Here is a 13,927-nt window from a genome sequence, read left to right as displayed (position 1 = left end):
CTCTTCGTCATAATTCAACCAGGCATAACCTCCCGCCAGCAAATGTGCCCTCCTGATGATATCAATGTACTTGAATAATGCCACCGCCCTCTCTGGATACCGCTCACAATAAACACTTGCATAAATTATAAAAGCGGCCGTCCAGTTTTCAATTGTCTTGGGCACTTTGGGACGGCGGACAACTCCAGCTCTTCTTCCTTCGAACCCTCTCTAGCCTGCAAGTCCCTATGTAATAAGCGGAAAACGTCCACATAATCATGACTCCAAATTCTTTGTTTCGTCCTTTGCGACAAGTGCGTGCCCGAGGGCATGGCCACACCCATATAAGGTAATTTGGTACAACCACATCCCTGACTCTCTCTCAGCAAAGAACTACCTAAAGACGAGACAGGACTTGCCTCCCTAACCCCAACCAACTGACCCCCAGACCCCATACTTGACTGCGGTGCCTTTCGTGGCACCTTGGTCGACTCACTTTGAACATTTGCACTCCCTTCATGACCGACCTCCCCAGGCCCCACACGTGAGCCGCTCGTCAAAGGCCGCGTCCACGCAGCCCACCAGTCACTCTAACCTGACAGCAGCTGTGTAGCCCTTTGCTGAAACTCTTAAAGACCATCACGCTGATGATGTCCGCCACGCCGACCCTGATCTGTAGAGGAAACCGCTCCAGTTCTCTGCAACACACTAGAAGAAGTGAGATGACCCCCCCTCACCCCAAAATCATGACCGCCCAGGCCAGGAGCCTCCTCCCTCAAACCCCATTCTCTTGAAATATCCACATTTTCTTTGTCAATACCCTCATATTCACCACCGTAAACATCATGAAATTCATTATCCACCAAACTTGTGCTCGGCATGGAGCCATCTCCAATGCCGCCATTGTATCTTACCCAATTGGAAACCGGCCTCTGTTGTGAGCGCCCGGCCGATGACCCAAAATCCGCACCAGATTCGCTTCGGGTATATTGTGATGCACCCAAAGCCGCACTTTGTTTCGCCATAATAGGAATAGAACTCTGAGCCACAGACCTGCAACCAGGGTCCGCTACGAAGTTCCCGCCGCTCCAGCGGGGAACCGCTATCAACTTACCCGTAACCTGATCCTTATTTACTCCAGCTAATACCTTCTTGGGCAAAGCAGCGTGTTTCACCCATAACCACTGTCCTTGTTGTGGACCCATAACAGAGTCAAAATCCACCTGTGGAAGGCGCGGCGGTGGCCTGGGCTCTGGAAAGACCGCCACCATCCCACAATCCCTGTTATTAGTCCCAGCTGCAACACAACTCCCCACCCACGATGAACTTGCCTCACCAACAGTGCCCACGTAAGCCCCCTCTTCTGCCTGAAAGTCATTTACCGTTGTGTTGACATCCTCATCCTCCTGTCTGTAGTCCAGGCCAAAATTCACTATCGGGGGGCCTCTAGATTGAGGCAGCAGGACCTCCTGAAGCTCTGCACTCTCCTGGACCTGCATGCCGTGCATAGGGAAAGCTGCCTCACCGCGACCAGCAAGCCCAGCCCCAGAAACATCTTCTTGCCCCTCCTCCTCTTCATCACTGTCCGTGGGGTAATCAACTAATGCAGACACGGGGCCTCCAGACCAAGTCTCAGGCGCTATGTCAATCCTGGCAGCATTCTGCCCTATAACATAACGCACTGTAGGTGACCTTCCTGTCAATGCTGCCTCCTGATGTATAACTCTTATACCTGGTGACTGTGCAGGCACTCTGGCTCCTGAAGAACAAACATCCTAAAGCGCCCCATCGATTATATTAACTTGCTGCTGACTGTTCTCCTCACTAATGCTGCATTTTACGCTCCTTTTTCCTGCTTTTTTCCTAGCCTGAGGTGCCAGCAGAACCTGTCCTCCCCTCATCATACCTGGGTCAGATGCGGAGCGCATTACTGCCTTCTTGCCTCGAGCACCCCTTCCCACAGAGCGCGCCCGGCGATTCTTTATAGTAGGCATTATCTTCTCACACTCCGCCTCACACGGCCGACCAGAAAGGGGCATACATGCTGCCACAGCACGACTCACCCCTTCCGCCACTAATCGCCTCGGGCGCTTAGCCTCCTCAGCATAGTCAATAGTGGCTCCAGGACGCAGTAAGTCCGTGCACCCAACTGCCACCAAAGCTCTCACTGCCTCTCTGGCAATGTCTTCTGCCGACATCTCCTCTCCTCGCCTCCCGATGCTGAAAATGCCGGTACAGCGTTAAAATGACAAAAAACGCTGACAGGAATTCCTCACAGCTGACCAAAAACACGACACCACCGCTCCCTCACTCTTGCCGAGTGACATCACCCTCCCGCTCCAAACCCGAGCACAACCAGCCCCTCCCCATTCGCCCCAACCAGCCAACCGCACTACGCGGAGGATACCATCGCGCGAAATCTCCCAGCGGGACACCGGCTTGTGCCAAGTCCCCCGGGACCCATTCCTCATCTGGTTACCAATCAGCAGCTGCTGCAAAATAAGCCGTTTAGGTGCCATTGCTTTCACACTTGTTATCCGAACTTGTACCACGTTTTTTTTTTGTAGTAAACGTGCCCTGAAAATATATATGCAGTTTCATGAATGTGCAGTATATCTTTTAATTGTGGTTACATTTCAACAAAACTATTGCAATAAAAAAAATCATTCATTTAACTGAGAACTTATTCTCTTCGGGTTGCTTTAAACATCCTACGAAGGGAGTGAACATGGCAAAAATACTATAATGACTGGAACAAGGAAGACACAAACACGATAAGATCAAACAAATGGCAGACACATAATCTGTTTACGATATTATTAAAGCCGTCATGATAGCGAACAGTTGTAACTGCAGGCTGTATGTACATCATTCAGCTAATTTAATGTAAATGTTCATGAATGTAAAACAAACGAGCGCATATACAATTTTTTCTTTCTTCATTTAGCTCAGAAGGTGTTTCTTCCCGAGGAACTGAACTTTTCTGTCAAATGCACTTGACCGCACTGGAGAATTTGGCTCATAAAATGGGTTCATTGCGAACTGAAAAAAAAAAGAAATCAATATTTGTCAGAAACAGATGTGCATAAGAGGACAGTAATACCCTCTCACATAAAGAGAGCACTCGCAAATCGTTTTCAACACAAACACCATTAGTAGCAGTCGACAATCTCGGGCATCCACTGAGAGGTAACTACAATGCATTTTTAGCATGTTCTACCTGAAGATAACGCCCTGGGGATTGCAGCGTTTTGCTATTGATTAAGAATGCACTTTTCCTCATGTTCACATACGACACATAACCACATCGTCAAAGTCCTATCTAAGACAACTATTTGCACTAAACCCCCTCAGCTAACCATTTCCAACCACCGGAGCCCTTATCTGAAAGGTCTGCAATAAGGGCCAACACATGTAACACATGACAATGAAATTGGTATATTCAGTACTTTTTCCTTTCACAAAGACACTGCCTCGAAATGTTCACCCAGCTCAAAATTCGGGTGTCCAATTTTCTTGGCCGATCATGAGATATATATATATATATATATATATATATATATATATATATATAGATATATATATATATATCATTCAAACAGTTCCGGTAATCTTGCCAGTTCCGCTCACGGGTGGGTCGAGGTAGGGCTCCCGGTCACCCTCTAAATTCAATCAAAGTTCCCATTGTTGAAAAAGAACGTACTCGACACTCCAAAATTGCTGGTGCACGTAGAATTTAATGGCAGGAAACAACGCGTTCCACCTTTCGGCTTGATCACGTTTCAGCGGTGAATACCCAAGTGTGTCCTTTTACTTCATTATTAAACATGAAAATAGGACTATCCCATTGTGTCGAGTACGTTCTTTTTCAACAAACTTTGATTGAATATATATATATATATTTTTTTTTTTGATTCGGTTTTCCCCTTTCAGAGAGTTGATTCCTCATGCACTCCTGTGTTCTTCAAAATCACGCCACACGTTCTATTATCAAATATGCGGTTTATTTGCTTTTTTCCACAGCAAGCCAGCTACACCTTAAGCGTTTCGGTCTCTACGGAGACCTTGCTCACAGGTAAACTGAGTCGACATTTTTTCACAATTTTAAATAAAGTGAGAGTGCTTATCTATTACATCACTTCCAGTTGGCTATACAGGATGTCTGGGACATGTAGTCTTATTGGGAAACATTATAATCATGCTAACTTTTTTATCACCAGTCATTGTATACTATCATCATTTGGGTAGTGATATTAAGCCACATCGGTATTTTGACCAAAACAGAATATTCTTCAATGTGCTGCAAATAAGGCCCTCCAGTGGGCATATACACATACATTCTAACCCAAATTCGGCAACATACTGGTGCCTATATTTCTCAGCTCCTATGTCTCTCTGTTTCACATTGAAGCCCTCTGGTGGGTTTTAAAATACACCTATTGGGTATCAATATTGGTCAATATATCCTCCATTTCTAATTCAATGTATAAGTCTTCATTCATAGCATAAACAATTTACATGTCCTTCAGTGTGAAAAACTAAACTTAAAGTGAAATTGGTAACATAACAGTGCAGATTAAAATCTTTTCAAGAGAGGTAACATTGTTACTCATCAATGTTCATTAGTCAGTAATTGGGTTGTTTAAAGATGGCAATGTAGTTCTTCGTCCTGGTTATGCCCATACGGGCTTAAGGTTCGGAAACTCATGATGTGTTTTGATTCTTTCTGTCTCATTATTTGTTTCACGATCACCTCCTCTTTGATTTGGCCCAACACTCTCAATTCCATAGAATTTTAGTTCTTTCCAGTTGCCATTGTGTTCTTTTCCCATATGTTTGGCCATTGCGTTACTGCGATCTGAATTGATAGTGGCCCGGACATGCTCCAGGATACGAAGTTTTAGTTCCTTTTTGGTGCTTCCAATGTACTTCAAAGAGCACGGACATTCCAAAACATAAATGACAAATTGGGTTTTACAGTTGATTAATTAATCAATTTTCCATATTTTTTTATTCGTCATGTCAAGTTCTTTCATATTTTTGGCAATGCAGCAAACTTTACATCCAGAGCATTTATAAAATCCCTTGGGTTTGTACCAAGCTTCAGGTTTTTTCTTTTCTTGAAAATGGCTGTAAATTAATTTGTCCTTTAGGTTCTTAGCTCTCCGATCAGTCACATTGGGATGATCCCCCACAATTTCCGCAATTTTTGTATCCATGTATAGAATGTGCCAATTTTTCTTGAGGATTTTGATTATTGATTGGTTGGCCGTGGAGTGAGTAGTAATGAATTGAATCTTTTGATCATCCGGTTCGGATGCTTATTTTTCTTTGAGTAGGTCAGTTCTTTTGACACTGGAGGAGCGATTTAGAGCCGTTTGAATACTTGCAGGATTGTATTTGCGTTTCTCAAATCTGCTGCTAGCTAATTTATTGTTCATGTTCCAGTCTTCCTCTTTAGAGCAAATTCTCTTTATTCGTAGGAATTCTCCGTATGGAATATTTTGAATTAGGCTGGATTGGTGGAAGCTTTGAGCGTGTAGGACCGCGTTTGTTGAGGTACTCTTGCGATGCAATGTTGTCTGTATTGTATTATTTTCAATAAAGATTTCCGTATCCAGGAAAACCACTCTTGACACGCTAATTGCATATGTGAATTTAAGACCGAAATCTGAGTTGTTAAGAATTTCGAAATAAGCCTCAAATTCCTGATTTGTTCCATCCCAAATCAACAATAAATCGTCTATATATCTAAGCCATGCCACGTTTTTGATACTGCCTCATCATTTTCAAATCTCCATGCCCAAGTTTTCTCCCATTGCCCCATTGTCAGGCATACATACGAGGGACTAAAAGAAAAGCCCATCGCTGTGCCTTTGGATTGGCGATAAATCTCTTGCCCAAACATGAATATATTTTGCTCCAAACACATTGAGATCATTTCTAGAAGCATATCATTGTGATCTGCAAATTGGATATTTCTGTCTATTAGGAAGGACTTACATGCTTCCAAACCAATTTTATTTTGAATATTCGAATACAGTGATATGACATCCATTGTGATTAGCTTGTAGGAGGATTGCCATGGAGTGTCTTGCAATCTTCTCAACATGTCCCCAGTGTCTTTTATGTATGATGTTAACCCCTTCACATATGGTAGCAAAAAAACATCAAGATAATTTGCAATAGGTTCTAATAGGGCTCCTTTGGCCGAGATTATCGGTCTCCCTAGTGGTCTGGCGGGGTGCTTATGGATTTTGGGCAGAAAGTATATAGTGGCCATTTTTGGATGCGGCGTTTGAAGATATTTATATTCATTACTGTCGATTAGATTTCGTTTGAACCAATTATCTAATTTCTGGTCTAGTTCTTCTTTTAGCTTTGGCAAGGGATTCACTTTCAATTTTTCGTAATATTCCTTGTTTCGAAGTTGAGAGTGCGCTTCTCGCATGTATGCCTCCTTGTCCAGAACGATCACATTTCCACCTTTATCTGCCATTTTAATTTCGATGGTATCATCTTTTTTGAGTTTGTTTAGCGCTTGGCGTTCTTCTTTTGTTAGGTTGTCTTTTTTGTATGGGACTTTAAGTTGATAAAGATCCTTAACTACACATTCATGAAAAAAGTCTATTTTGTTTCCAGGCGGGAGCTGTGGATAGAATTTTGATTGCGGTTTCATTTTGGAGATTCCTGCTCCTAATTGTACACAGTACGCTTGTACTTCTCCACCACTTTGTTGTGGATCCTGACTTAGTTCCATAAGATTTACAAAATGTTCAGCATCTTGTATCGGTACTCCCATTGTTGGTTGTGGTATATTCCTTCTGTAATTGGCCATGTTAGGTTTATCAATGAACAATTTTGCAAATTTTATCTTTCTGACGAACTTGTAGAGGTCTATACGTGTCTCTGCCAAGTTCATTCCACTTGTTGGGCAGAAGTTCATGCCCCGTTTGAGTAAGTTGAGCTCCAAGTCATTGAGGTTTTTTGAGGATAGGTTGATTTCTTGTAGTTCCTGGTCATCAGATGTTATATTTTGATCTTCATTTAGTAGTTCCATTTCTTTCTCATGTTGCGTGTCATGGTTCCTGCGCGGTTTGCGCCAGAAGGTTGTGCCGTACTTTCGATTGCCTCTTCTGGTTTGTTTTGAGGCATGCTTCCCCGTCCTTTTCCTCTCCCTCTTCCTCTTTGATTCTGATTTCTCTGAGGGCCTTATTGTTTTTTCCCAAGTTTTTTGGTGCACATTGAAGAATATTCTGTTTTGGTCAAAATACCGATGTGGCTTAATATCACTACCCAAATGATGATAGTATACAATGACTGGCGATAAAAAAGTTAACATGATTATAATGTTTCCCAATAAGACTACATGTCCCAGAAATCCTGTATAGCCAACAGGAAGTGATGTAATAGATAAGCACTCTCACTTTATTTAAAATTGTAAAAAAATGTTGACTCAGTTTACCTGTGAGCAAGGTCTCCGTAGAGACCGAAACGCGTAAGGTGTAGCTGGCTTGCTGTGGAAAAAAGCAAATAAACCGCATATTTGATAATAGAACGTGTGGCGTGATTTTGAAGAACACGGGAGTGCATGAGGAATCAACTCTCTGAAAGGGGAAAACGGAATCAATTTTAACGCGGCGGGTCCTGCCGCTCCTCGCTTGCACCGCCAAAGAGCACCCGGAAGCCTAGAACTTGGATCAGACGGGAGGTGAATATATATATATATATATATATATATATATATATACGACAAGCACACAGCTTCATCTCACGGTAAACATGAAGCACACAACAATGTGCGCACAAATGACTTGGTCTTCTCTTGGACCTTAAACCTAGTCAACCAAGAGCTCATACCTCTGGGGCAGGTTATGTTTTCTAAGTTTCTTTTAAATCCTATTGGGAAGCATAGTAGGTTTTTAATGCTCCCATCCCTGAACCGAAACAACAGGCTCCTGTTCCATTTACTCATCTTTCTACAAAGGTAGCCTTCAGGTAAGTTAAAAGGCCTATCACTAGATACCAAGAGGGTTAAGTACCTTATAGTGGTCGGTTTTGTAAGATCTTTCTTTTCCTTCTCACATTTATAAAGATTGTACAGAGCCCTTTTTACTAGGTTCTTGTGTGAGCAGTCTATTATGTGGGGAGATGTAAATAAATGCCCCTGCTCCACACTCACTAGACTTTTTTCCACCGCCCCGAGCCATGGTATGTGGCTGGCCCGATCACATTTTAGACAATCCTTAATGATGTCACGGATCAGTGACGCGGCTGGGTTCATCCATATTTTCAGCCAAAATAGAGCAGGTCTAGATCTTATAAAGTTCTCTGTGTACTTAAGGCTCAATTCTTGGTGGCACAAAAAAGTTGGGGCAGAGATAACCCCCCCAAAATCTTCCTGCAAAACCTGTTCTCCACCGTCTGTATATTGGAACAGTTCGTGTAACCCCATACCTCAGCGCCATAGGTTCCTGTTGGTAAACATTGAGTCTTATAAATTTGCAACATTGATATAATAACCACAGCATTTTGGGGTTGGCGAAGTGAGGTAACAGAATTTATAGCTTTGTTCAGTTTGTTTCTACCATGGGCGACATGAGGTTGTCATGATCCAGAATCAGCGAACAACAGGCCTAAATATGACAAAGTGCTTGTGCATTTTAAAACATTATTCCCTATTAAAATATGATTGATCTTATGTTTTTTGGGACCACAGCACATTATAAAAGATATATTAAAATTAGTACAGAGGCCAAGATCAGCCATATACGTAACAAAGCCTGAAATTAAAATTTGCAGAGCATTAGGTGTACGAGCCATAAGTACCGCGTCATCCGCATAAAGGAGAGCGGAAAGTGGTCTACCATTGACTTGCGGGACATCAGATGTTAATTTACACACAGAATTGCTTAGTTCATTTATGTACAAAATAAAAAGCAGGGGGACCAAGACGCACCCTTGTCTGATCCCCCTGCCGATTAAAATGTCATTTGAGACTTCACCAAGGGTGTTTATACGGACACGAGCTCTCAAATCACTATGCAAGTGAGCCAGGAAATAAACTAAGGATTCATCTAAACCATAATTCAACAAAACATCAAAAGCAGAACTTAAGTCCATAAAACCTAAATAAAGAGGGGATTTTTTTGCGATAGTATACTTTGCCATTAGTAGATTTAAATTTAGGCATTGTTCCACAGTGCCCACATGGCTTCTAAAGCCTAGCTGGCATGGATGTAGGATGGAGTTATCTTCCACCCAAACTCTGATCCTGTTAAAAAGGACCCTGCCTAAGATCTTCAAAGTATTATCGATTAAAGATATCGGGCGGTAACAGGCAGGGTCCGATCTATTTCCTTTTTTGAAAATAGGCACGATGGTACTATTTGACCAAGTTGCTGGGGGTGGGGTATAAGATAAATGATTAAAGATGTTACACAGTAATGGCGCCCAGAAGTCTGGTTCCGATTTAATTTGGTTGATGGATAGACCATCGGGCCCAGGAGCTTTGTTCCCCGCACTTTCTGAGATGGCATCTTCTACCTCCATTAGGGTGATATTCAATGAGGTTAATGGAGGGACAATGCCCGTGGGGTTAAGGGGGGCCTCATAAATTTCCGAGAAGTGCTCCACCCACACATCTCCTGGTATATTACAATTTATGGGTGTGATATTAGTTCCTAATGATCTTAAACTCTTAACTTCGCCCCAGAACCCAGAGACATCCCTCAGTGACGCAAAGCGCACGAGAGAGTCCGAATGCTCTCTTAGTAACTCCTCTGTTCTTATTTTGAGGGCGTGTTTATAACTAGCCCTCAGTCTCCTCACAGCAGACTGATCTCGTGGGTCCGCTGTGAGGGCAGCCCTTAGTTCCCGATTGGCTTTAGAGCATAAGGAATTGAACCACCATGGTTGTATGTAATTGGTGGTTCGAGCTGGTTTGGAGATCTCCATTTTTATAGCCTTACAAAGGTCCGTAAAGGCCTCAATAATGACATGTTCAGGACTGTCGGTGGATAGACAGGCTGACACTAATAGGGGGTGCTTTTGAATGGTGAGAGTTAAAACTCCCTTATTATCAACCCCCCTCCAAACCACCCTGAGTTTGTCTGTGGAAACTACTACATTTTGTGCCCCAATTTCTCTCTTGTTCCCCAGTTTTTTGTTTGATGGATTTAAGGCTGATTAAAATCGGATAGTGGTCACTATAGGGAACGTTAACCACCTTGACCTTTAAGAGGAGATCTCCTAAGAGAGAGGATAAAAATACATAATCTATTGTGGTTGAGCACCCTCGCCCTACATAAGTGGCCTCAGGGTCCTCAGTCCCTTTAATATTTGCCTTTTCCATAGCGTTAACTAGATCACGAGGGGCTAAATGGTCAAGCAGTTCCACTCCTCTTTTACAGCTAGGGGTTTTTGGATAAATATGGGCATTAAAGTCACCCCCTATACAGATGCCATCAAAATTGCCATATTTGTAACCCTCCACGATTTCATCAATAAACTCAAATAATCTTATAAAATTGGGATTGGGGTGAGTTGTGAAGTCATTGTTATAAAAATTGATTATACATAGCTTGATCCTACTGATATATATCAGCGCCTGAAAGCTCTTGTCATTAACAGGTAATATTTCGGTTTTGACTCCTGCCGTGATCTTAGCCCAAATAGATAGTCCCCCACTGCGGCGGCCCATGGTCGGGACGAGTGCAATCTGATTATGGCAGCTGTACCCTTCCTGAAGTAGGGGGCTAGTGCACCACGTCTCCTGGAACATCAGGACATCAAAATTAGTAACCCACTCTATCCACTCCTTAATCTGTGTTTTAGCATTAAGACCAGCGATGTTCCAGCTCAGTAAGCTCAGATCGTCAGTGGGTGTGGCGGTATTGATGCCCTGGAGAGATGTTAAAGGTGTGATTGGTAATACTGGTATTCCTGGTTCGTTGGGCACCATTATAGGAAGGGAAGTCGGCATTTCAGCTATGGAATCAATTATGTGTGGCTGGTCATTGTGTGTTATATCCGGGGGGAATGATGGTGGTGGTCATTCAAAACTACTCAACTCCGTTAAAGCACTAAATCTGTTAAACAGGGGAAAAGGTGATGGGGCTTGATTAAATGATCTCTGGGGGGGCCTATAGAAATAGCCTAATGGAAGTAGAGTTATGATGGTTGATGGGCCAGGATAGGTGTTATTGTTGTTAAGAATGTATTTGGCAGTACCAGGGTGGCGAAAATTAACCACAATACAGTCGCCGTTAAAGTTCTTAAATAATGGGCCAACCCAACTTACTCGGCGAGCTGACAAGGTTTCATTGGAAATTTCATGGCCTACCCCTTTATGTTTACACAGCCAATCTATACATTTATTATTTAACTGGACCCAAGAATCCCCTTGGCCTTCTTTAAGCGGTGGAACACCTGCTAGAACTAAGACATACGGACATGCATCTGGTGGTAAATGCAGGGTGGGTCCCTGAGATTTTACAGGCCTTGTTCTCACAGCAGGCCCCTTATCAGGGGCAGAGGTGTTGAAGGCCCCTGATTTGGGGACAGCAGGAGTAGGGACATCCTTTAATGTTCTGCTGACCAAACAGGTAGTACTGGTAGAACTGGAATGTCCGGCTGCCATGACTGGGGTGTGCTGAGGTTTCGTGGCAGTTGGGGTTTTCCCTGCAGTATTACTCCTGGGGGCAGCAATAGGTACAGATGTGCTACTACTGGGAGTCTTGGGCCCTTTACCCATGTTAACCTTACAAGCAGACTCTATGTCTTTCACTAGACGATCTCCCCTCAGTAGGTCAAGGCTAATCTGTCCCTTCCTTTTTACATCTTCCTTTTTTACAATATTTTCCAGCCTGTCTAGACGTTTAAAAATAGTATTAAATTGCTTGATCATTTGACTTTCCATTTGTTTAAAAATAGTATCTACAATAATCTCAATAAGATTCCCATTAGTCTTTGGTTGGCTAAGGCTGTCAAGTAATGACTCAGTCTGCGTGCAGACAGAGGTATAGCCATCATTTACAGGAAATGTTGGGGGTGCAACAAGAGCCACGCCATCAAGTGGTATTGGCTCGTTCGTGACCGCGCCACCCTCCGATAGATCTTTATTCTGTTTGGACCACATACTCTGGGGAGTTGGCTGGCTCTTGTTGCGAGGGGGTTGCTTCCTCTTGTTTCCAGTTGGTTTGGTGGCACCTCTTTTTCTTTTCTCCCCTCCGGGTTTGTAACTCGGGATCAGAGGGACAGTTGAGTCTGGCAAGGATTCCGTAATGATGATAGAGTTGCTCCCACCTGACAGTGGTTCCAGAGCGCTAGCTGGAAATGATGATTTCATGACTGTAACCACAGGTGAAAGTGGGAGGGCGTTATTAGGGTTTGCCAAAGGTGAATCAGGGAGTGTACTTGCAAGACCCATAGACATCCTCCTCTCAGTGTTCGCAATTTCGGTAGTGACCATGTTGAAAGCATTTTCCAACATGCTTTCCAGGGAGAGTGGGGATACTGAGGATCTTTCAGGTGCTTGTGTCACATTATTGATATTCCTTTTCACCATTGTAGAAGTTAATAGGTCAGACTCAATTCAATTCAATTTAAAGTACTTTATTCGGTTAAAATTAACAACCATAAAAGCATACAGCGTACAAATTTCATTTACAATAAAATATAGTTAGAAAAACATAAATGTCAACCCAACAAGATAGATTTTGCAAGTTAGAAAGAATTACAATAGAGGAAGTGAAATGAATATTAAACTGTATCTGGGCTATGTAAAAGAAAGCACATATGAGACATCAAATTAAGATTCATTACATTTGACAACCCAAAAAGGTAACTGTGCCTATTGGATGCTTTCAGATCACCAAATCTAAGCCATGAGGAAGATCATAACGATTGTAGGTGGGTATCTTGTAACTACTCGTTACGGGGCCCCTCCTGCCCATCCAGTGGTTTTCCTCTACGCTCCATCTTGTGGGGGACAGATATACGGTTCTTGGATAGAAATCGGACAATTCTCTTGTTACTATGGGCCCGTCTCCTATTTGTGAGTCCCAACTACGTAGATATGGGATGACCTGGTTATCCCTGACATTAACAATTACCAGGTCTCCAACCATGTCCTTAGGACGGGAACCTAACCACCCCACCCTTCTGATGTTTAAAATTCTTCCATCAATATTAGATGGGAGGGGTCTATTCTTAGTTAACCAAAATTGTGCTTTATTTTTGAGGCCCTGATGCCCTTCAGTTTTCCCGTTAGTGAGCACCGGTACTCCCGAGAGGACGCACACATAAGGAGCTGCTTCTGGTGGTAGATGTATACAATTGATTTTTCTACACATATTACCTTGGTTAGCAACTGACCCCTCAGAGCTTGTGGCTTCTTTAGACGGCCCTGCTCTAACGGCAGATCTCGGTTCCTTTGTCGATTTTTTGGGTACTTCCTTGCTTTTTGAGGCTAGTAATGTGGAATCTAGTGACCGATTTTGGGAAATTATACTATGTGCACTGGTTTCGAGCATATCGGAAGCAACTAGGCTCTGTCTGCGGTTGCTTACTTAGCTTGATAGTTTCTTCTATCGACGTGAGCTTTTCCCCTATTCTCTCTATCCTTTCTATGAGCGGGGATAATAAGGTTTTAATAAGTTCTTCAAGCTGGGCCAAAAGATTGGAAGGTAAAGTGGATACAGAAGTTTCCAGTATTGGACATGCTTTGAGTGGTTCAGATGTGATGGTGGCATTGACCAAGGGGGGACTTGAAATCGTTTTTAGATGTTTCACTAGACTTCTCCTATGTTCCGCACCTTTGCGCTTTCTGTTCTGGGGAGGGACCTGGGAATGCGTGATCGCTTGAGTGTTAGCTTTGTCTATTAATGGAAAAGGGGATTCCACTGGACTATTATTCGGGTGGGGAGATTTACTAAACTGGGGGCTT

General features: G+C 43.1%; 1 protein-coding gene across 1 annotated transcript in view; it reads right to left on the bottom strand.

The window, feature by feature from the left end:
- Positions 1-2,581: 2,581 nt before the first annotated feature.
- Positions 2,582-13,927, bottom strand: part of TRAPPC2 (trafficking protein particle complex subunit 2) — a 130,605-nt gene continuing 119,259 nt past the window's right edge. The window contains exon 5 of the mRNA XM_086934565.1: positions 2,582-3,021. Within this exon, the coding sequence (XP_086790691.1) occupies positions 2,923-3,021 (99 nt within the window). The 3' untranslated portion in view covers positions 2,582-2,922. The remainder of the gene's footprint in view (positions 3,022-13,927) is intronic.

This window comes from Lissotriton vulgaris, chromosome 8, assembly GCF_964263255.1.
Source record: "Lissotriton vulgaris chromosome 8, aLisVul1.2, whole genome shotgun sequence".
Taxonomy (NCBI): Eukaryota; Metazoa; Chordata; class Amphibia; order Caudata; family Salamandridae; genus Lissotriton; species Lissotriton vulgaris.
The sequence above is the reverse complement of the archived record's forward strand: the minus strand, read 5'-3'. Positions and strand labels throughout refer to the sequence as shown.